The following is a 22,758-nucleotide window of genomic DNA, read 5'->3' as shown; positions in this document are numbered from 1 at the left end:
CAGATGGAAACTTGAATCAAAGAGGTCAGTGTAGATATGTTTCCATGTCGGATATCATATCATATTCAGGAAGGCTGAATTTGGCCGTAGATTTAGAAATTTTGGTGCAGCTTCACTGTCACAACATTCAGACTTTGCAGTTCAGAACTTTTAAGGTTAAGAAATTTTCATTTAATTATTTTTTTAAACAAATTATTTCTAATTTCTTGGTAATGTTTTGCAGAAAAGACAGACATATTTTATACTTTCACAGTTTAATTGAATCTATTTTTACTTGACTTTGATTTTAAAATGATTTGATCCTCAATGCCCACAGTGAACAGAAGAAAGAGCAGACACACACACGCACGCACGCACGCACGCACGCACGCACGCACGCACGCACGCACGCACGCACGCACGCACGCACGCACGCACGCACGCACGCACGCACGCACGCACGCACGCACGCACGCACACACACACGCACAAAGATATCAACACCCACACTGACACACACAAACAATAGATTAATAATTAATCAGTAAATAATAAGATTTCACCTCACAGAAACAATATTTTACCCTTTTGGCAACCTATCAAATTTATAACATAGCCACGTGCTTGATGGGTCTCAGGTTGGCCTTCAAAACAGTTTAGAATTTCAATTAGCAAGTGATACAGTGTATATATATATGCCAACTTGTTTGGTAATATGAGGATTCGTATGTGGTTGTGCCTCGAGAGGTCACATAAAAGAGGAGGGAGGCACGAGAGGATCCACACAGTTGACACAGACGGAGAGAGAGAAGACAGAGACAGAGACAGAGACAGAGATAGCTGCTTGTAACAATAACAACATCCAGACAGTGAGTTACTATTGGACATAAATTCTTCATTTTTCAACCTAAACGTAAGTGATCTCTGCGGCTTTTTATGAGATATTGATATTTAAGGGTGTTTAGTGCGAGGAAGGACTCAAAGCATTGGTGGATTGTGGGTAAACAGGACATTATGGCACTCACTGGTCCATGCTTCCAGCATGACTGGGAAGAATGGAGGTGGGAGATGGAGAGGAGCAGGAGGAGAAGATGGAGAGACTGGTTGAATCATTGGGATGAACTGGGGGTGATAGTGGGGGAAGAAGAGGATGAGATGGATGGCGAGGAGGAGGAGGTAGGCAGGGAGAGAAGCGACGAAGAAGTGGTGGTGGAGGAGGAGAAGACTCAGCAAAAATTGAGAACTGATAATGAGGAAGATGAAGACGCAGAGGAATTGGAGAGTCTCAATGTTAAACCTTGGGAAATTGAAGATAAGATCCCAGCTAAAATTTTGCATGAGGAAAGTGGTGAACTGGGGGAGATAATGGGGGAAGAGGAGGAAGGCAGGGAAAGAAGCGAGGAAGAAGCGGAAGTGGAGGAGAAGGAGGAAGGAAATGAAGCCGATGCAAAGTGGGATGTGACGGAAGAAGAGGAACAGGAGAGAGGGAAGGGTAAGGAGGGGGTAGAGAGGGAAGCTGAGGAGGAAGAGGTACAGGAGGGAAAGGGGTCAGGCAAAGACGAGAGGTATGTGAGGAGAACTGAGGACGAAGAGCCTCAGCCAAACCAAGGATGGTCAGGGCTACAAGAAGATACACTCAAGGAAGATGGAAACATTTCGGAATCAGAGGAATCCGATGATGAGATTTCCCACTTAGAACCGCAAAAAGTGAATGACAGTTACATGAGGAGTGACAGCGAGGAAGACGAAGACCCTGAGGAATGGCAAAGTCTCCATGAAAAACCTTGGATAACTGACGATAACATCCCAGGAGCTCAAATTTCGCACAAGGAACATAAAGGAGAGGAAGATGAGAGCGGGATAGAATGCGATGACAACGGAACTGTTGCAGAATCGAGGAGCGATGAAAGTATATCAAATCAAGAAGAAAATTTCAGTGATGATCAGGAAGAGCTCACAGAGGAAGAGGAAGAGTCTACAGATGATGAGGAAACCAAATGTTTCTCTGAGGAGGATGCGGATTCTGACGAGGAGAATGCCACAAAAGTTTATTGCAAAGATGGTTATCCAACAGATGTGTTCCACACCTTGAGATCTTTCAGGGACTCCTCACTTCTCACTGATCTCACTTTGAGCACAGCAGAGGGGAGGAGTATTGATATGCATGCGCCCGTCCTGGCTGCTGTGAGCTCCCTTATCCGGGATCGTCTCAGAGAGAACGCTGAGAACCCACCAGTTGACGAAAGATTGGAAGATATAGACGTCGGCCTACATAGATGGACATTGTATCTGGGTCCTGAAGTGGATCATGTTGGACTCCAGGCGGTTGTGGAATTTGCCTACTCTGGAGTCACATCAACGCTGAACAAAGCCACCATAGGTCAGATAAAGGCTGCCGCTCAAACCCTGGGGGTCCCCAGAGTGCTGGATCTCTGCACGGAGGAGGAAGAGTCCAGGGCGAAGAGAGAGGGAGAGATCTCTGCTGCAGAACAAATGACCATCAGTCTTCAGTCCATTGAAGAGCTGTGGTTGGACAAAATTGGCTGTGATGTCTCTCTGGAAGCTCTCGGAGCTTCACTTCGTGGTGAGTTTATGTCAGTGTGTGCAAAGCCTGTGTTGTAATGTAATTTATAATAAGGCGTAATAACTGACTTATTACTGGTTAATAAATCATTAAAATGCAAATGCTTTATAAATCCTTGGATTGCCAGGATGCATAAAAATCTTTACTCAAACTTTTTTAAATTTTTAATTCATGACTTCATCATTCAATCCCCTAATGACTAATCCAAGGCTTCCAAGCACTTTTGAACACCAAATGTACAACAAAACTTTCTAAACTTCTCCTCATTTTCATTCTCGCTGTAGTCCACAGAGTGATCCTGGCTGCTAGTTGTGACTACTTCCGTGGCATGTTCACCTTGGGGATGAAGGAATCCCGTCAGCCCTCTGTGATGCTCCCCTTCCTGTTGGCCTCAGAGCTTGAGGTTCTGATTCGTTGCTCCTATAGTGGGACCCTCCCCCTCAGCTGGAGGAGTGTCTTTGAATTCACCAGCACCTCCCTTCAGCTCCAGTGCCAACCTGCCCTCTCTTTATGCCTGAGCTTCCTCCACCAGGAAATAGATCCCCACTCCTGCCTGGATGTGGCATCTTTTGCTGAGGCCTACGAGATGATGCCGCTCCTTGAACTTGCGCACGATTTCGTCCTGCGGCATTTCCAAATGGTGGCAAGCACATCCAAGTTCAAGGACTTGCCAGCCAAAAAGCTCCTTAAATACCTGAACAGTTCCTCACTCTGTGTCCCATCTGAGCTTGTTGTATTCAGAGCAGTGGCAGCCTGGATCCAAGCAAAGCCAAAGATAAGATGGAGGCTCGCTAGAGAACTGATGAAAACCATCCATTTCCCCCTGATGACTTTCACAGAGTTCAAAGAGGTTACATCTCTGAATATGTGGTCTCATCATAGTCTGAAAGAACTCTACAATACCGTTTTTGAGACTTTCTGCTCCAACGATGCTGTACCTCAGAGTCAGTGCCGCATCTACCTGCCCAAAGACAGCCTGGTGTTGGTTGGGGGTGATTGCATCTCTGAGGACTTCAGCAGCCGCAGCATCAGCAGAGATCTGTGGTTTGGAAATTCCATTAGGAATCACACAGGGATAGTGAGGGCCATGGAATGGAGGAAGTTGGGAGAGATGCCAGAGACGCCGAGATTCAGTCACGAGGTGGCTGTGCTCAACGGACAACTGTACGTGATTGGAGGAAAAAGTTATTATGGCATCAGTGATACTTTAAATTCTGTTTATAGGTAAGAGCTCAGAATAATGTACATGTTTGATCATCCACACAGTTTGATATAATTCCAGATTAATGTGTCTTATTTTACTGTTCTGTAGGTATGACCTCCTTCAAAATAGCTGGGAGAGACTGGCTGACTTGCAAGAAAAACGATGCTATTTCTCTGTGATTGTGCTGAATGAAAAGCTGTATGCCATTGGTGGCCAGTGTGAACCTGACTACAGCCAGAGTGTGGAGCGTTTCTGCCCCACTGCAAACTCTTGGAGGTACCGTAGAAGCAGTATTGACTTTTTAAGCGTATACTGTAAGAGTTTACATGCATTAAAGTGAAAATTTCGTCACATTTGTAAAAATCTTTATCATCTTATTCAGACATTTAACATATGAAAAAAGTTGCATGCTGCCTTAATTAAAAGTAATTTACTCCCCATGTTTGTGACAAATGTGCACACTTTTTAAGCGTTCTACATACTGTAAGAGTTTACAACCATCTATAGAATCTCATAGCAACCAATCACCCACAGCTGACATCCTAGGAACAATGTCAACAATTCAGTCAATGGTTCAGTTTTTTCTCACTAATCTGAGATGTAAAACTTCTTCCTGTCTTTCAGCTTCACCAAGCCCTTGGATCAGCCTCTGAGCGGGCACGTAGCCAAGGTTTTACAGGGCCAAATCTTTGTCTCTGGAGGTCTGAACCAAGACTACAACTGCCTGGCGTCCATGGCTCTATACCACCCAGAGAAAGGAAACACCTGTCTGGAAAACATGACCAAACCACGGGCGAAGCACTGTATGGAGACGCTGGGTGGTCGCCTTTATGTCGCAGGTGGAATATCCACAGATGGCAACATAGCTATGATTGACCAGCTGGCCTGTGAGGTGTACAGCCCATTGATTGATTGCTGGACCGCATTCACATCTCTGCCAGTTCCACATGTCGGAGCAGGATCTGGAGTGTTGGAGGGGAAGTTTTATGTGCTTGGGGGTTACAGCCAAGAGGACTGCAGTGACACGAAGGCGGTCCATCGTTACGATCCCACTGCTCAGCAATGGGAGACCATGGGCAAGATGCCAGGGCCGAACAATGACATACGAGCAGTTCTGTTATGTTTGCCCCCAGATATGCGAATATAGGACTCCATCAGATGTCATCGCTGTCACTCATAAGAGAATGTATTAGTATTATTTGAAAAGGTTTACAATATTGTTTGATATAAGGATTGATCTGTGAATATTCTTCCATCGTAGAAGAGCAATGTGTATCTATATATATCTATGCTCTTACGTTGTCATACTGTATCATATTTATATTCAGCTTTTTGTACTAATATTGTGTATTTTGGGCCATACATGTAGAGCAAAATAGTATTCATAAACTGTAATAAAGTACCTTATGAAACAATCATTTTGTCATGAGCAAACTAGTTTACACTACCCAAAACGTCCACAGGAGAGAGACAGACTCTGCCAGACATTTACATACTTGATACTGTAAGGCACGCCTGTTAACACATGTGTCCATGCTGGAGGGCCAAAATTAATCAACATAATATTGCATACTAACATCATTTGTGGACAAGATATGTTGTTGTCTCTCTTAAGTTTATATATGTTATACCTTACAGCCATCTACTACATGGGGAGGTTTTATTTTTACATTTACTCATGGGCAAATGCTTTTATCCAAAGGTTTAAACACAAGGAAGGATCTGGACAGGAGTTCACAGTAAGGTCATGAGCTCGAGACTTTGATTGGCTGCTCGTACAGCGGAAGCCTTCCTCTCAGCTGGGAGTGTGTCTTCAAGATCACCTGCACTAGCCTCCAGCTTCAGTTCCAGCCTGCCATATCTATTTGTCAAGTTCTTGTGTAAGAATTATTGTAAGACCAAAACCATTATTTATTTGCAACACTTTTTTTATTGCTAGGACTTGATAGCAGACAATAAGATTTTCACATTATATGAGATAAATATCACAGAAATCCCAAATTTAAGATTAATGTGGATTAAAAGTAGTATTTTGACATTTAACAAATATGAGCTATTATTCAATCTAAAAATGTATGAAAAGATAAAATAAATAGTGCTATTTGTGTCCAAATATCCATGCATTAAAGGGAAAACTTTGTCACATTTGTAAAACATCTTTATCATCTTATTCAGACATTTAACATATGAAAAAAGTTGGATGCTGCCTTACTTAAATGTAATTTATTCCCCATGTTTGTGACAAATGTGCACATATAAATCACTGCAAATGAAAGGTGAAAAGGTGTTTCAAGCTTTCAGAGAAATACTGACTACGCAACCAGCGAAGTGGACACATTCAAGCAGTAAACTGAGGCCAAATTTAGGAGAGTAGATGAATTTGATGAATCTGAGCTCATAAATCAACTTGCTGTTTAACCTCTTTTGTTTATCAGGACTCACTGAATTTGACATGTAGACTGTTATCAGTCACTGTCCTTAAGTGCTGAGGCAAACGGAGCAGACAGGCCTGTATGTCAGTAACAGCCCCTGGCATTTTGCCCATGTTCTCCCATCGAGGTGGGCTAAGATTGTACCGGTGCACCAGTCCTGACTCGCTGTAGTCATCCTGGCAGTAACCCCCCAGGACGTAGATCTTCTCCTCCAGGACGGCTGAGGCTGCACCAACATGTGGCAATGGCAACGGCGTGAAAGCGCTCCAGGAGTCAGAGTCAGGATCGTACACCTCGCAGGCTTTTTGGTCAGCGTAAAACGACCTCAGGTTACACACGCCACCAGCGACGTAAAGATGGCCGCGCAGGGCCTCCATGCAGTGCTGGGCCCGGTCACTGGTCATGTCTGCAAGGTGGGTGGTTCCTCTCTGCGGGTGGTACAAAAACATGGAGACCAGACACACATACCTACTGTTGAATCCTCCTGAGATGAAGAATCCTCCATCTACAACAGCAACGGCATGGCCACTGAGCGCCTGTTCTAAGGGTTGGACATAGCTAAAACAAATGAAACAAAGTATCTGAGGGATCAAACACATGGACTCAGTATGCATTGGCATGTGTGTGGCATATGCTTATCAAAGTTCATACTATGGACGATTTTTAAATGTCCACTACAGTCCACGTTTCTTGACATTTTCCATCTTACCTCCAGCTGTCAGTACCTGGATTGTACATCTCCACACTGTCTGTATTGGAGTTGAGTTCCTTATCTCCACCAATTGCGTACAGGCGCTCCTCTTGCACCACGACTGAAAAATTGCTTCTGAACTCCTGCATGTCAGCAATCTTCTTCCAGCAGTCCTGCATGGAGTCATATCTAATAAGTGTGAAACAGATGAAAAGAGAAAAGGTGAGAGTGAAGGCATGAATCTGTGTCACATGTTCAACGTGGTAGGTAGAGAATTATACCTATAGACAGATTTCAGCGTGTTATCCTTAGAGTAGAACTCACAGCCTCCCATTACATACAGGTGACCCTCCATTACAGCAACTCCGTGCCTGAATCTCGGCATGTCTGGCAACTCACTCAGCTTCCTCCACTCCATGTCCTTCACCAAACCTGTGCCACTGCGAAGAGAGTTGACAAACCATAACTCCCTGCTTGTCATTCGCTGACCCATGTCAGAGTTAAGCTGGTCTCCCCCGACCAGAACCAGAGCGTCTTTGGGTCGCCTGACCCGACACTGATCCTGGGCCTTTGGGAGACTGAAACCAAATTCCTTGAGCGCTGAGCTATAGAGTTCCACCTCTGGACCACTTCCACCTGCAATGCACTCCAAGCGTAGGTTAACAGCTCTGACCTCCCTGAACTCTCGAAAGGTCATGAGTGGAAAGCGCACTCCGGTCATCAATGCGCTGGCTTGGCTCAACCTCTGCTCTGGATCAGCCTCAATCCAGAAGATCACAGCTCGAAAGACAGCTAACTCCGAAGGCACACACAGAGCATCACAGAGGAGATAGTCTAGAAGCTTCTCAGCTGGTAGATCTTGAAACTTCACTGTGGTAGACACCTCCCAGAAGTTTCTTAGTACAAATTCGTTGGCTTCCTCCAGAAGCTCTGTCATACTGTAGGCCTCAGCAAAAGACGCCACGTCCAAGCAAGAGCTCACCTCCATTTCATGATGCAGGAATTTGTGACAAAGTGAGATGGCGGGCTGGAACTGAAGCTGGAGGGCTGTGCAGGTGATCTCGAAGACGCACTCCCAGCTGAGAGGAAGGCTTCCACTGTAGGAGCAGCCAATCAGAGTCTCTAGCTCATGAGCCAACAGGATGGGGAGCGCAACACAGGTTTGATGGGATTCTCTCATCCCGCAAGTGAACATGCCACGGAAGTAGTCACTGCTTGCTGCCAGGATAACTCTGTGAACTGAAGATAGACAGCAGAGGTATTCAAACTTTGACACTTTAATTACTTTCAAACTATTGTCACCAAGTAGAAATCCCAAAGGGAACTCTAGATGGCATTGTTTCTGACATAGCATTTCAGATCGCTGTGGAAGCAGAAACATTGTCCTTTTAGTCCCTTTTGTGCAAACAACGCCACATAATTCATACTAACCATGGAAAAAACTCCCATCCACATCTAAAATCACATCACAGCCTATTGTGTTTCTCCACAGCTGGCGAATGGATTGAAGATTGATATTAATCTGCTCAAGAGCAGACACCTTCCCCTCTTCATTTTGAGTGCTTCCACCTTCCTCCATCTTTTCCTCCTTGTTGCAGAGGTCCACCACTCTTGGAGACCCCAGCGTTTCAGCTGCTGCCTTAATCTGAGCCACACTGTCTTTGTTTAACGTTAACACAGCTCCAGTGTAAGCAAACTCAAGAACTGCTTGTAGTCCAACGTGATGAACCTCTGGACCCAGACTCACAGACAACCTATGCACGTCTACACATGTGTCTGTACTTAAGCCACTTTCTTCTGTAAGTTTGTCCCGAATGAGGGAACTGACGGCAGCCAGAACAGGCGAGTGTACATGGAAGTATTTCCCATTCTCAGTGCTCAGAGTCATGTCCGTGAGTACAGATGAATCCCAAAACTTCTTCAGGACCATGAACAATGCGTTTGGGTGGGCTTCACAGTGGTATGTGTGGACTTTATCAAGTCCTTCATTTCTATCCTGGAATATGTCCTTCCTTTCCCCGGTGTCCTCCTCACTAGTGCCACTGCCATACCTCATCCTGTCTTGCAAACTCTCCCTCTCACCTCTTCCCCTGGTCAATCCCATTCTGGAGTCGTTGTAAGCTACGATCCTCCTCAGCTCGCGGTCATCCTGCTTTATGCCTTCACCTCCCTCTTCAATGATTCTCCTCTTCCTCTCCTTCTCTCTCCTCCATTGCTCTTCCCATTCTGTTGGTAAGTTATGTTGTGTAAACTCCATGCTGCTAGTCAGTGTTGGCTCTGTCCTTGCCTCAGTCTTTACTACAATTACTGACACATTCTAGGAGAGCGTAACTCTGTTGTCCATGAAATTTCTTCGTCACATTTTCTTTTCCTGCCTCCACAAATCAGTTTGCCTCACTCTCAAACGTTTTCTCTATCTCAGACTCAACTCCCTGACTACTGTTGGACGTAAACAACAACAAGCTATTCATAGCTACTGGATCAGAGCGATTGGGTTTCAACAGACTCTTGGCCAACATCTACAACGTGTATCTGCAAAAGGAGGAACAGAAATGAATTATACAAATATAAAATAAATAACAACTCAGAAAAACAAGTCTCAAAGTCAAAAGACTAAAGTTTAATCAAGATAATAAGAATTACATTACGATTATCTGGCAGACGCTTTTATCCAAAGCGACTTACATTACCACCCTTCGCAGAGGGGGGAGCAACTGACGGTTCGGTGCCTTGCTCAGGGGCACCTCGGCAGGGACTCGAACCGGCAACCCTCCGCTTCCCAAGCGGAAGCTCTACCCACTGAGCTACTGCCTCCCCTTGTGGTTATGGTTCATATGCTTATCAATCATTTCCTTGTTAAAGTCTATAAAAACACAACTTCCCAGAATAGGCAGGAGTTCCTTTAACAACAAATAATGGCTGGCAACCGCTGTGAGAACACTAGAGGCAACAAACAGAATATAAAATTATTTCTAAGTTAAAGAAATACTTCACATAAGTAAATGATTCTATATAAAATAGGAGTTAGCCATCATCCCTTCACAGGCGAAGTTATGAAAAGCAAGAGCTTGATCAATCCCATCATCTCAAATCAAATAAATCCCTCATTGTAGAAGCCCTTAGCTAGTCTCTAGCTGAAGGTGATGAGGTATTCTGGGTAGGCTTGGTCATCGTGGAAGATGACGAACATGGAGGGCTGCTGCTGATTGTCCACCAGGCTATCAAAGCGGTCAGTGGGATCTGAGGCAGCACGTGGCGGGGGGGCCCTCATGGAGGGACTGCCGACTGTGTAGCGGCCTGTCAGGACTCTGGCCACATACAGCCGTCCCAGACCTGACGCATCCCGTGGGGAAAATTTTGTGGCTGAGTAAGAGGCTTCGACTGCGAAGTAAACTCCTGCTCCATGTAGAGTTCCTGTGAAGGGTACAGTAGAAAAGACACATTTGAAAGGTAAAGCAGTGACGTGGTGATGCCAGAAAGCAACAGGAGATAAACCGTTTTCTCTTAAAGTTCTATTAAAGAACTGAAATTTTTAGATTGAAAAAGGAGGGAGAAGTTGGGTCAAAGTTGAGGGATTGATTACTCTTTTAAGATGCAGCAAATGCCAGTATAAACATAGTAAGTTCTGAACTATGACTTTAACATTTTGTCTTATTTTCCTGGAAATATTGCAACTTTATACTTGACATCTGGCACCAATTCTTCAATACAGAGTTGAAAGAGCTAATAGACACTAAATTCAGCTTGGTGTGCAGGACTTTGCAGCAAGCTTTGATCCTCACCGTGAGCTCCTGCGAAGCTCCTGTCAAATCCGTCCTTCTCGATGCAGCTGCATGACTTCTCTGATGTGCCGTGGTAGAGCATTTTCTCCCCAAGCTCTGCCAAACCATTCTTGTCGACAATACGCTTCTTACACAGTTTAAAGGCCTGCCACAGGTAGAAGTTCTGCACACGCTCAATCTGACATCAGAAACAAAGCACACAGGTGACTGCTATCTGTTCCTGAAATGCAGCTGTCTGTGGATAAGGTAGACGAGATCACAGTTCTTGGTGTGTGTTACTCACTTTGCGGATGGTGTATTGATTGACTGTATTATGGAAACCCTGTGCCACGCCCTGATACTCCTGCGTGTTCTGGGGTACCACAACCTTTTGAAAGGCTTCTCCGTGCATCGGCTCCCAGTGTGTTGGCAGCTCTAAACCTAAAGCAGAAGAGACACATTGATGTTATGGTTTGAACAGCACATTTTTCATTGAATTTGTCTTTTTTCATTTGCCACCTAATATGCTGCTTTACTATCAAGATAGTAAAGCAGCATCTAGATCTAGATCTTTGAGCAAAGGGGTAGAATCGGAAAAAGAGATAAAAGATTTCTTTCATATTTCCTATCAATTGATATACATCAGATTAAACAAGCAATACACAAATGTCTACTGTTTTTGAAACTTTTTGAAAGTCTCATTAAAAATGGCAAACCCACTGGCACATGCCAGACCCCTGAACAATGTTTCAGGCAAGTTTGGAGTCGATTAGAGGAATGGTGATTTAATGAAATTAAATACAAAAAACTGCATTGACCAATGCAACACACATCATACCTGTTTCTGTCTCATTTCTTTTCACTTTGTAGGTGCAGCCTGTTGCCATGTCTGTGGCTTCTTGTGCCCTCAGGTTGATAGTCATCTTAATCCTGTTGGGTCCTTCCACCTCTGCGATCACGATTTTGCGCTGGTGTGCCTGCTCCAGCACGTAGTTTTCATGCAGACTCAACTCATACCAGGCTCCCTGCGGATCCTGTAATGACCACTGGACACAGAAAGCCATCATGGCTGCTTCTTTTTCCTGGAGGTCACTGTGAAGGCACTTTCTTAGTGCCTTGTTTAGCAGCTCACTAACACTCAAAACATCCTCCTTCAGGCCTTTCAGCACATACACCTCTACCCCTGACCCAGCCTGACCTCGAGACCCGGCGCTGCGTTGGTTTCTATATTCACTTTCCTTGTTTTGACCTCTCCTCTGCTCCAGGCTTATTCCCAACATCCTGACGTTCACCTGCACTGCCTCCAGCTCCATCTCATCAAGCCTGGAGAAATCATCCAGGCCCACCTCTCTCTCCACCAGCATCTGACTGAGGATCCTTTCCAAATCGCTCTTGACAGATCTAATGGTATCTAACCAATTGGTATTACAACCAATCACACTTAACTCAGCTGGCTGTGGCTTCCAGGAGAGGACGCTTATACTGGTGAGGTCTGGAGTGTGTTGAACATTGCTAGTAAGTTGACCTGTGTGCTTCTTCAGGAAATGTTGAGCTTTTTCTAAAGGAGAGCAAGCAAAGAGACAGTTGACAGCTCATTTGACAAATTCAGAAATAAGATATTGTTAAGACATCGTTTCAGTTTTCATCTATTCATATATCATTTCTATTATAAAACTATACAAAGCTAGCATTAAAATGTTGAATTATTCCACTATATTGTTGATATAATAACTAAAAACAGAATCACTCAGCACAGCACAATGCACATGAATGAAAACAAACCTCTCAAGGTGAGAGGGCCTGGGGCAACTTGTCCAAAGCGGCTTTCTAGCTCTGATCTGTAAAAACAAATAAAAGCCAGTTTAAACTATCAAATTGGTCACCAAGTTATGAATTTGCATATGGTAAACTTGAAAACCTATTGTCTGAGTGTGGTTTTGGTCCATACCCCATCTGTCCAAAAAAATTGTACAGTATCATCATTCTTCCCTTCAGCGCATCGGCGAGATTCATTTCTGACCTGAAAGCGTGGAAGACATTTTGCTGCAGGATGACAACGCGGATGAGCGAGAGAATCGTTGGTTTCATTTTCGTGATAGCTTGTTCCATTCCGTCCAGCATGGCTTTACAGGCCTTGACGAAATTCAAACCAGCCCCACCTGAGGTACAAACACAACAGTGGTGAATGCACCTAGCGGAGGAAATGTCGCCCTCAAGTGGACAATAATAACAGCAAGTCAGTCAAGAGTTAATGAGAGTGAACAGGGGAATTTTTTCAACTACATCAGCGTTCATGTATTTCTCTATCACCCAGCCTCAAGATAAACAAATCCCACACAGTGCATAAATGCTCATGAACACACACACGTGAATACAAACACACATGCATTCAGCACAGACCAGTGTTGATGGCTGGGAAGGCAATGGAGGTGTAGTGCTTCTTCTCACACTGCTTCAGGATGTTTTTGCAGTGCTTTTGAATCGTCTGAACATCACCGTTGAAACGGCTGTGAATGATTTCCGTGCAATAAAGCGCCCCAGGTCCTGTGGTGCACATCAGGTCAGCCGGAACGCCCACTGAGGGAAGAGGAAAAAAGAGGGAAAAGGTATCAAGTCTGAAGCACTTGAAGGACAATGTTAACATGAATCCGTAATTGGTCTCACCTTTCGTTAACTCTGCTTGGACAGTAGGTCCTGCTGCCGTCAGGATGGCTTTGCAGACACCTGTGGATGGAGACAGTGAAGCTATAAATACACACCACATACAATCAGGTCCAGTTTATAGACTTGGACCATTCCAGCAAGTCAGAGTTTCTAATTCACCTGATTTGTCTTCAGACTGTGGGAGGAAATTGGACTGCAATGGTGTTACAGGTGTTTTTAAGGAAACCCCAGCATTCAATCGTACCTGACGGGTTTTTAGAGAAGTCAGTTGTGTTGACGATGACATCAGTGTGCTCGTGAATTATGTCGCCACGGACCATTTGAAGCTTCACTCCACCCAGCATAACTGTGATCTCGTCGTGGCTCGAGGAGACGTAGCGGTAAAAGGAAGCTGGAGGTCATCGAATAAAACACAGCAGAGTTGCTTTATATAAGTCAGGATTGATTTTATTCTGCTTTGTAAAATATGAATATTAGAAGGAATAATACAATAAGAAGCACCCACCTTGGTCTGAGTTAGCATTGTTTGTGAATTCTTTCAGACGCACAGTTTCCTGAGCTGATTGGAACACCTGCAGAGAGAAGACAAGGGTAACACTCTCTTCAACAGATATTAGATAATTCCACATTCTTCTCAGTCAAGCATTATGAGGTTTATGTTGATGAGAGCAATCATTTTGTGAGACCTGACACAGGAAATGTCATTTTTGTTGGTTAAATTAGCCAAATTTGTACTGTTGAAAGACTATTTCTCAGTTGTTTGTTTACTAGGCTGTAAAAGCAAAGCCTCCAACAGGATGGCTTCACTGGGCAGGGTCACTTCTCCAGTTGCCCTGTAAAACAATAGTGCGTTGTGTTGTACAATTGTGGGATCCAACCACCTCCTTCAAAGACACCAGGACATCAACCTAAAAGGGGGTAGCTTGGATGATTAGCATTTCCAAACCCTGAAATAAGTAATTTGACTTTTTATGTGGCTAGGATGACCAGCAGGCCTACATTGTTGAAAGATGTCACTCCTGAGAGCTTTAGTCTGCCCTCTAGCGAATTGGATTAACAGTTCAGGTAGGTTTCTCACCTGCTGGGTCTCGAAGATGGTGCCATCAGCAGCGGCTTCTCCCTGTCTGCCTGCAGCATCTACCCCACTTCTGGCACTGCTTCCTGTGTCTGTCCCTTGAAGAAGCCTGTCACACGCATCTCGCATATTCCTCACTACTTCCCCTCTGATATCAATCAGGATGACCCTACACAGGCTACGATCTCCCTGACTCCCAAACTTCTTAACAGCCGTGACGATAGCATCAACACAAACTTTGATAGGAACGCCAAACACCCCTGAGCTGATACAGGGTATGGCAATGGACTTGAACTCCATTGTCTCTGCTAATTCCAGAGAAGATTTGGCAGCTTTTTCCAGTAGGAATCCCTCGCTGCCACCTGCTTTTCCTGCTACAGGTCCAACAGCATGCAGCAGGGCTTTACAGTTTAGGTTCCCGCCTGTAGTTACTACCACCTCACCTGCAGCAATTTTCCCAATGTTTCTAACAATAATGCGGCACTCCTTCTGCACCTGAGGGCCACCGGCATGACTCAGTGCGGAGGCCACACCACCACCATGTTCCAGATTTGCATTGGCAGCATTAACCAGAGCATCAGCATGCACTTTTGTAATGTCACCCTGACAGATCAACACCTGGAGCCCACTATGGAGGCAATAGCTGGCAAATGTTGTGCCTTCCTTACAAAGTCCTTCACGAGATGACCAATGCTGTTTGGTTGGATGTTCTTGTAGCTGTACAACACACCGATGGGAATGAACCGTTTGTAGGAGCTTCTCTTTTCCTTGTTGACTCTGAAAATATCTTACAGCAGCAGGAAGCTCAATTTTGACTTTTTCCTGAACAACTGTGCTCAGAAGCAGACTCAGTTTGATTTTGACCTCATTCACTCTGCTGGACGGACCACTCAGCACTACCATTGGAGAAGAAGATGTGTTAGAAGGAGAGAAGGTAACGCCTGAATGATCACAACCATTGAGCTGCATCAGTTGAGCTAGTAAATCTGCTAACTCTGGGAAAGGGAGAGGGACTTTGGTTTCTATGCCGCACTGGTCCATGATAAATTGAATGATAATCTCATTCAGCTCTTCAACCTCTTCGGTGTGGCCTATTAAGCGAACTATGCCACCTGAGACAAACCGCACCATAGGCCTACAATTTCCCTGGTTCATCTGATTTGCTTTAGACTCCAGCTTTTGCTTCAGCTCAGTCGGCACATCAGGACAGTCAGGAACATCAACCCTTACTTCCTTGAACTTTCCCTGCAATGCTTTTTCGGTTTCATCCAGTTTATCAGAAGAGAGGGCGAAGATACGAAGCTCAATGGTTCCTACCTCTATTTCCACTTCGCCATCAATGCCTAAGAAGTCACAGAGCACTCCTAGACCTTCATATGCCTTGCTGAGGAAGGCCAAAATATGTGGGCTGAAGTCAGAAACATTCCTTTGTAACACCAAATTCTCTTTCTCTGTGAGCCAATCTCCAGCCTTAACAATCTCCTCCACAGAACCTTCCAGGACTAACTGACCTGCATCTCCACGCATGGCCTTCACCCCAGGAACATCCCCTCCCAGACTCTGGTCAATCTCTTTCCAGAGAAGGCGTAGTTTGGCCTCACCTAATCGACGAGTCATCTTCTTCTTCACTACACTTGACCCTTGCCTTTGAAGACACAAATCCTCCACCTCCCTCAACCTAGCATGAACCTGAGAACTTTCTCCAACCACAATGGCCAGTCCTACCATACTGTACACCATCACCTCACCTATGGCCTTATGAGAGCTGCAGGGCAGAAGCAGAACTTTGATTTTGTGTGGGTCCAACTCGAAATGGCAGAAGTAGCGCTCTTTAACCTGGTCAAAGATTTGGTCTACCTCAGCTTGCCACTGTTTGTCGACAACAGCTCCTGTTTGTTGTAACCTCCTGACTAATGCCCTCCCCTCCTCTGGATAAAGCTGTGCCGTGCAGGCCACAGAGGTGAGATCTTCCTGGAGTTCCCTCTCAGCCCGGGGACTGTCCATCAGGTAACGGAGAAGGTACGTGTCTAGCTGTAGTTCATATTCTGCACTACTTTGTGGCAGGTTTGGAGCAAGAATGGGCTGTTGGCTGGGCTGCTGGAGAGACATTCAAACGTTACATTCATTCTTCATTAAATTAGAATATTTTTTATCTTTTTGGCTAAAAACAACACAAAAATATTATTAAAGGAAATACTTGATAGTAATTGCTGTTAATAACCATTTTATCTACAGTAGCAGGAGTAATTGTGAGTGCTTTGATTGCTGACATTATCATTTCTGAATTGAAATTGTCTTATTTAAAATGTATCTTCACAAGTTATTGCCTTTTTCCATTTTTCCCCCGCATTTGTTTTCGAAGATATGTGCACATGTACTGAGTGTCCAACCTGTGCTGGAGTTGTAGCGCTCAGTTTTGGTCCGACTAACTGGTTTGTAGGTGAGGTGGTGACGGCCGAGGAACTGCGAGGCTCCAGGCTGCCTCTGACAACCAACACCAGAGGGCCGTCTGGAAACTCCAACACATGCTCAGACTGCTGCAGGACTCTTTGTTGAGCTTGGACGCAAAAGGATAATGAGCGCTTGTTAAGCATGAATCACAATTCTCTCTCAAAAGAAACAAATTAGTAGTCAGTGTTCATCGATAAATGACTTCAGCACTCAAAAACAGTAACTAGTACATTTTGAGCTGGAGATTAAATATACGAAATGACTATGGCAACATGAAACAAAAATGACAACAAATTAACTAGAATTGAGAATATGATGAGGGCTAAATCTGCATCTGCTTATATTTACACTGATATTGTGGAAGAAAACCTTATATCTATGGCATTTATTAACTGTCCTTTAAAAATCCTCATTAGAGTGGAGATAACTGGCCACTGTGGACATAGTTACATAGTTACAGCAGGGAATCTGGACAGGAAATGGACTCAGACACTCTGATATTAATAAAAAAATATAAAAGAAGACGCCTCTTAGCTCTGTCTCAGTTAATTGATCACTATGCATAACATAACAGTAACAGTCAGCCCAGCTATATTTGGCACTCATCATTGTTGACACTAATTCTATTTATTATCAAATACATCCATGGATGGTAGCTGCGTTCTACATGTTGCATTGTTGATTTCAGTGAGAGCAGCTGGTGCAGCGGCTGGAATGAAGAGCTCGATTTAAGACCTAATCTGGGACACTCAACCTCTTCAGATGTTGGACCAATTCTATTAAAAAACGTCTGTGTATTTTATGATATACTGCTTTGTTTTGTCACAATGAATCAAATGAAAGTGAAAGTTGCTTGAGTTATGTAAGCCTGTACGCAGTGACGCATATAGTGTGTTTGTTTGCAAGCCATTAAGTTGTTGGCGTCGATTTGGGATTCATATTTCTTTCTTTCTTACTTACTGTATTTTGAAGAAACGTGTGAAATAAACACACGGGATCAAACTTTTAAGTTCCGACGTAACGTTTACTTTCACTTTCAGAAGCGAAGTTGTTTACAACACTGAACTCAACAACAAAGTACAGCCACCAAACAATGTGCAACATTTGATATTGTTTGTGTTACCTGCTTGATCTTTGAAAGCGATGCTGTAAACTTGATCGTTCACCGTCTGTATTGGTCCGCAGTCTCCTCCGCATGATTTGCGGCGAATCTGAAAGTAGTTTTCTATTCGTTTCCTTTCCTCTGTTTTTAGACGTGGACACTCGAAGAAAACTGGATACTGGCAAAATTGATCCATAGTTTACGGTGAAGTGTCTGGATATGTGATCCTTCTGTGCCTGTGTGGAACAGATTGTGCCGAGTAATGGTAGGTGCGAGTGCCGTCTGTCTGCTCTAGTGCGCCCCCTTGAGTAATTGAGCCCCATGACGTAGAGGACTAAACGAGGGACTCCACCTGTTTATCAAATGTAATGTATTGTTTATGTGTGTCATAAATCAGTGTGTGACAGCACAGGTTCTATGGGTGTGTGTGTGTGTGTGTGTGTGTGTGTGTGTGTGTGTGTGTGTGTGTGTGTGTGTGTGTGTGTGTGTGTGTGTGTGTGCGTGTGTGCTGCGCCATTTATGATGTGGAGCCCCCTTTGGAAGAATAAATAACCTTAAAATCAAATGAATTATACAATGAAATACTTTTCATCTTGAATGGAATTCTGAGGGTTTTCAATGAATGCTCTCCCACTTAATTGTGGACGTATTCTTTGCTCATGCAGTGACCTAGAAAATACATCTAAAATTATGAGAATAAATAGAAGCGGACAACTCCATTTTTTTAATATTTGTTTTTATTCAGCATTAGATATCCAAAATCTCAGCAATCAGATTGTACATTTTATTGTGGACTCGTGAATCAAACAACGCCAGCAAAACAGTGCCATCTATTGGTATAAAGTGGCAATTATATTAATGATGGAGCACAACATACAGATTATAACAATAACCAGATCTTAACCAAAATCACGTAAGACAAATAAGAGAAGAACAAGAAGCAAAAATAACGGAATCACAATCACTGCTTCTCACATCGAGTCTCCTTATTAAGTTGAGCTCTATGTCCATGATTGTTGATGGTCATCTCCCGTTCTGAAGTCAGGATGAGAAAACGTGACAATTAGGATCACAGCTCTTAATCTGCAAACATTAATTTTGTCATATGGACTCATAAAGCTTTTTGATATGCTTACTTTCCTGTTAACCTGCGATCTGCACTGGCACGTTCTCTGATTAATTAAGATTCTTTCCTTGTTTGCAGTTATCTGTGTTATACCCAAAATGCTCATCTAATTGTGGATTTTCAATTTGTAATGAATTCAGACACTCCTTCATCAAGACTATGAGACTATTTGTCATAGCATTTGTTTTCTATGATGTTATTCTACATGTGTCATTGTAAACATGGGCGCAAACTAAGTCAAGCCAAAAATATGCATTCTGTGTTTAAGGAGGATTTTAAAACTTACTTGTTAAGGCAGATGAAATTCAGTTTAGTTTCGTCACTCAGACTGACCCATCTATAATTCGTCCCGTTGATCTCCATGGCTCCAGACATATCGCAGTCCCCTGTCTCTCTCCCAGGGACCCAGTTCGTGTAGGACATTGCCTCGTTGCTGACCCAGAACCAGAACTCCACAACGCAGCTGTATCGCATTCCCAGCCACACACAATCTGTTGTGGCATTCTTAGCTTTCTCTTGAACCCATCTTTGAGCAAAAAGGTCACCGATGGACACCAGGTCCTCATGTTTCTCTCTGCAATAATCAATGGCCTCCTCCCATGTCTTCTCCTCCTTGATCAGGATCAGATTATCTGTCACAGAAAATAAACTGCACAATCAATACCACCAGTATCCACAAGGGAGCGTCTCAGTGTTAATATCAACAGTAACACTGACTGGTATGTTTAGCCAGTAACACTCTATGATGGCACCAGTCATGAACGCTCAGTGTCCGATACAACAACTGATACTTTTAGTCGATTTTGTCCGCTGCTTGGTCTACCTACTTTACGTGATTTTACTAGATTGTACTTGTATCAGTCGCCTAAGGAAAATAGAGTGGCACACCTATGAAAAAACACCATTTAGATCTAAAAAAGTTATTTGCAGATTTCAATGAGTGAATTCACCACTTTAGAACTGGACATGGACAATTCAAAGGCTTGTTGGTTTGTCAGTGGGGAGATTGCAACACTGAGAGTCAAAATTAGAGGACCACTTGGCCTTGACTGAGGTATCCACTCCCTGGGTGCTTTCCTGTTCCACAATAATATATTTGACTTTTCACAATAGGAGTTTCTCACACTCACCTTTGTAGCATACGAAGGGGAAGGTTGATGTACATTTTTTACTCTCAAATGTTCCATTATCTTTGATCACTGCACATTTCCTCTTATCTGTGCCATCATCATTAGAATTACAATCATTCCAGTTTCTGAAAGAGGAAGTTCTCCCACAGGACCATTTCCAGGAATCTCTGAACCGACCGATCGCAATATTCTTCTTGTCCCACAACTTCTTCAACTCATCGGACAGCATTTTTGAAGCGTTTTGAAGCTGAGTTGTGCCGCTGACCAGGTCTGTGTACTTCTCTCTGCAGTGTTTCAGAGCCTCTAGCCAAGTCTTCTCCCGTTTAATTAAATGGAATTTTCCCCCTGATGATGTATCTAATAGGGAGTAAACAGACAACCTTGTATCATGCATGTATTTTAAAGAGATTATCTTCTATCCAAATCATATCAAGCGTAACTATAAGGATGAGATACTTAATCAAATCCATAATCAAAGTGCAGTTTTTAGTTGTTTTAAGTGTTAAGCAGAGACAAGAGCTGTTAGTTTGGGTTATCTGGGCTGCAGACTATCATCTGAAATGTGAAATTCACTTGAAATGTAATGTAATGTGTTTGAATACAACTCAATCAGAGCCCAGGCCCAGCATGACACACACCTAGTGGACTCATGAAAACCTCTGCTAGGACTTTGCAGAATGTAGAATACACAAATGATGCTATGATGTTCAAATGATAAGATGATGGGATGCTGTTTGTACATGTTGGAATTATTTCAAGCTCCTACCATTGTAGCATAAGGAAAAACCTTTTTCCCCGCAGCTGTGATCTGCCCACTTCTGATCCTTCTGAGTCATCACACAGTTCTCTTTACCATTATAGTCATTTGGTTCTCCCTCACGCCAACATTCGTCATCAGACAGACTGGTCTCTACAGATGGCAGAGACCAGTGCCACGTCCTATTATTGTTTCCTAGCTTGTTCAGTCCAATCCAGAAGTCGCTTGAATTTGCAGGCTTTCTGTCCAGTAGTGTCTCAACGTCCTTCTTGTTATTAAGTATGGCCAGGTCGGTGAACTTTTTTCTGCAGTGACTTTGAGCATCTTCCCAGGTTTTCTTTTCAGAAACAAAGTGGTACTCATACATCTTACATGTAAAAGAGGACCACTGACCTAAAAACAGAAGATAAATAATGCATTATGTTGGATAGCAAGGAACAACTATGAACTTTCTGGAGATGAAAGTTATTTTGGCAATTTTATTTGTTTTTGATTTGGCCTTTTAGCTGCCATGCAAAAATCATTTACAAGATAGATTTTTGTAATTTCTGGTAAACTACAACTTTTCTCCATAAGTCTTACATCAAGCATTGAAAGAATAATTCAAAATATAATACAGATGAAATTATGAATTATTGAACAATATTCAGTTTGAAAAAAAAAAATTGATGAATACTATATCATAAAAAATAAAGCAAATACAAAAAAACATTTTCTGACCCATTTCACAACCTATTGTCTAAAATGCTTTGTGGTTGAGATATGTTTTTACAAATTATCAGCAATACTTTCTACATGTATACTAAAGTTAAAGACCCAATCTCCAGGCTAACCAGTAACTACAACCATCAGATGAATGTGGATGAGTGAAAGCACAAGAGATAATTGTGAAGCGGCACAAACAGAAGTATTCAAACACAAATGCCGTAGAACTGTATTTGGTAAACAGTCATTATTCACTTCATATCTGTCCCATGATCACATCTGCACACAGCACAGATATAGGAAAATTATACAAACAATGCTGATGGATGGATTACTGCACTTACCAATCAGAATGAGGACAAAGAGGCTCCACTGCATCTTTGCTGCGTTCGCTTTAGGAGCTTAAACAATCAGTGAGGTTATAAGCTGTCTGACAGAAAATACACAAGTTTAAGCAGAATCTTCATACAGAGCATGAAAACGCAAGTTTATGGCAAATATGCAGAAGTTCATGTGGCATGCCACATCCATCAATAACCTTTACAGTAGTGTTTAGGCAGGAACAGGAGATATATAACTACAGTACATGGTCAGCTATGCTGTGCCCACCCCGTGAAAAACAAAAGGAAGGATAATGAGATGATAATGAATGGACGCCTGAATAATATGATACAATACAAAAAAATACAATTCATGGGCACGGCGATAGCCATAATGTGAAAAACAAAATTAATAAAATCAAAAACTAGCCAAATAATCAAACAATAAATAAAGGTTTATGAAGACTTTAAATACAAAAGATACAGACGTGAAAAAAATTAATTGAAATAGAAAATACTGACTAAAAGTCCTAAAAGAAGAAAAGGAGTTTAGAGTCGATGTATTGTCCTCCAAACGCAAACTCTTTACTCACATTCAGTGATTCTCTCAGCTTTGCTCTGATGTTTCTCTCCTCTGTGTGCTGATGTGCTGATACGTCTGATCTATGTACATTTATCTGATATTTCAATTTTTTTCATACTGTTACAAAGACGTCAATGCAAAATGTTCACCCATCAGATTTGCATCAGCACCAGGAAATAAACCACAGCTGACAA

At 43.1% G+C, this 22,758-nt stretch overlaps 4 protein-coding genes across 6 annotated transcripts; 1 reads left to right on the top strand and 3 right to left on the bottom strand.

Moving 5' to 3' along the window:
• Positions 1–1,047: 1,047 nt before the first annotated feature.
• Positions 1,048–4,914, top strand: LOC143010246 (kelch-like protein 9). Its single transcript, XM_076162477.1, has 4 exons — positions 1,048–2,563; positions 2,848–3,787; positions 3,876–4,043; positions 4,392–4,914. Exons 1-4 carry the CDS (start codon positions 1,048–1,050, stop codon positions 4,912–4,914), a joined length of 3,147 nt encoding a protein of 1,048 aa, XP_076018592.1.
• Positions 4,915–5,723: 809 nt separating this feature from the next.
• Positions 5,724–9,390, bottom strand: LOC143010271 (kelch-like protein 33). The gene is made up of 4 exons (XM_076162520.1): positions 8,322–9,390; positions 7,172–8,129; positions 6,909–7,079; positions 5,724–6,757 (listed from the first exon to the last, which is right to left on the bottom strand). Exons 1-4 carry the CDS (start codon positions 9,145–9,147, stop codon positions 6,199–6,201), a joined length of 2,514 nt encoding a protein of 837 aa, XP_076018635.1. The 5' UTR covers positions 9,148–9,390; the 3' UTR covers positions 5,724–6,198.
• A 99-nt stretch (positions 9,391–9,489) lies between these two features.
• Positions 9,490–18,236, bottom strand: LOC143010268 (protein mono-ADP-ribosyltransferase PARP14-like). Of its 2 annotated transcripts, none has more exons than XM_076162514.1 (13): positions 17,965–18,236; positions 16,781–16,947; positions 14,394–16,487; positions 13,821–13,887; positions 13,560–13,706; positions 13,316–13,375; positions 13,052–13,228; positions 12,672–12,810; positions 12,434–12,489; positions 11,490–12,209; positions 10,956–11,092; positions 10,673–10,850; positions 9,490–10,304 (listed from the first exon to the last, which is right to left on the bottom strand). In XM_076162514.1, exons 1-13 carry the CDS (start codon positions 18,137–18,139, stop codon positions 10,021–10,023), a joined length of 4,401 nt encoding a protein of 1,466 aa, XP_076018629.1. In that variant the 5' UTR covers positions 18,140–18,236; the 3' UTR covers positions 9,490–10,020. The 2 variants fall into 2 exon arrangements, with proteins under 2 accessions (XP_076018629.1, XP_076018631.1); XM_076162516.1 differs by having other exon boundaries at positions 14,394–16,484.
• A 446-nt stretch (positions 18,237–18,682) lies between these two features.
• On the bottom strand, positions 18,683–22,649 carry LOC143010224 (macrophage mannose receptor 1-like). Of its 2 annotated transcripts, none has more exons than XM_076162439.1 (6): positions 22,575–22,649; positions 22,006–22,087; positions 20,966–21,349; positions 20,200–20,556; positions 19,356–19,701; positions 18,683–18,978 (listed from the first exon to the last, which is right to left on the bottom strand). In XM_076162439.1, the coding sequence occupies exons 2-6, from the start codon at positions 22,037–22,039 to the stop codon at positions 18,945–18,947; spliced, it is 1,155 nt and encodes a 384-aa protein (XP_076018554.1). In that variant the 5' UTR covers positions 22,040–22,087; positions 22,575–22,649; the 3' UTR covers positions 18,683–18,944. The 2 variants fall into 2 exon arrangements, with proteins under 2 accessions (XP_076018554.1, XP_076018553.1); XM_076162438.1 differs by having other exon boundaries at positions 22,006–22,091; positions 22,575–22,640.
• Between the last annotated feature and the right edge of the window lie 109 nt (positions 22,650–22,758).

This window comes from Genypterus blacodes, unplaced genomic scaffold (genome assembly GCF_046128005.1).
Source record: "Genypterus blacodes isolate CSIRO-AG114 ecotype Tasmania unplaced genomic scaffold, CSIRO-AGI_Gbla_v1 ptg000122l_1, whole genome shotgun sequence".
NCBI classification, from domain to species: domain Eukaryota; kingdom Metazoa; phylum Chordata; class Actinopteri; order Ophidiiformes; family Ophidiidae; genus Genypterus; species Genypterus blacodes.
Note: the sequence above shows the minus strand (reverse complement) of the source record. Positions and strands in the feature narration are given on the sequence as shown.

Coding starts and splice junctions, on each gene's coding strand:
- LOC143010271 (XM_076162520.1), bottom strand. CDS start 9,147: ATGGAGTTTACACAACATAACTTACCAACAGAATGGGAAGAGCAATGG. Junction 8,130..8,321: donor GGATGGGAGTTTTTTCCATG/GTTAGTATGAAT, acceptor GTCTATCTTCAG/TTCACAGAGTTATCCTGGCA. Junction 6,758..6,908: donor CCAGGTACTGACAGCTGGAG/GTAAGATGGAAA, acceptor CATTTGTTTTAG/CTATGTCCAACCCTTAGAAC.
- LOC143010246 (XM_076162477.1), top strand. CDS start 1,048: ATGGAGAGGAGCAGGAGGAGAAGATGGAGAGACTGGTTGAATCATTGG. Junction 3,788..3,875: donor ACTTTAAATTCTGTTTATAG/GTAAGAGCTCAG, acceptor ACTGTTCTGTAG/GTATGACCTCCTTCAAAATA. Junction 4,044..4,391: donor CCCACTGCAAACTCTTGGAG/GTACCGTAGAAG, acceptor CCTGTCTTTCAG/CTTCACCAAGCCCTTGGATC.
- LOC143010268 (XM_076162514.1), bottom strand. CDS start 18,139: ATGGATCAATTTTGCCAGTATCCAGTTTTCTTCGAGTGTCCACGTCTA. Junction 12,490..12,671: donor AATGTCTTCCACGCTTTCAG/GTCAGAAATGAA, acceptor TTGTTTTTACAG/ATCAGAGCTAGAAAGCCGCT. Junction 10,851..10,955: donor ATCAATACACCATCCGCAAA/GTGAGTAACACA, acceptor TTCTGATGTCAG/ATTGAGCGTGTGCAGAACTT.
- LOC143010224 (XM_076162439.1), bottom strand. CDS start 22,039: ATGCAGTGGAGCCTCTTTGTCCTCATTCTGATTG. Junction 21,350..22,005: donor CTTTGTCCTCATTCTGATTG/GTAAGTGCAGTA, acceptor TTCTGTTTTTAG/GTCAGTGGTCCTCTTTTACA. Junction 18,979..19,355: donor AATTTCATCTGCCTTAACAA/GTAAGTTTTAAA, acceptor TCCTGACTTCAG/AACGGGAGATGACCATCAAC.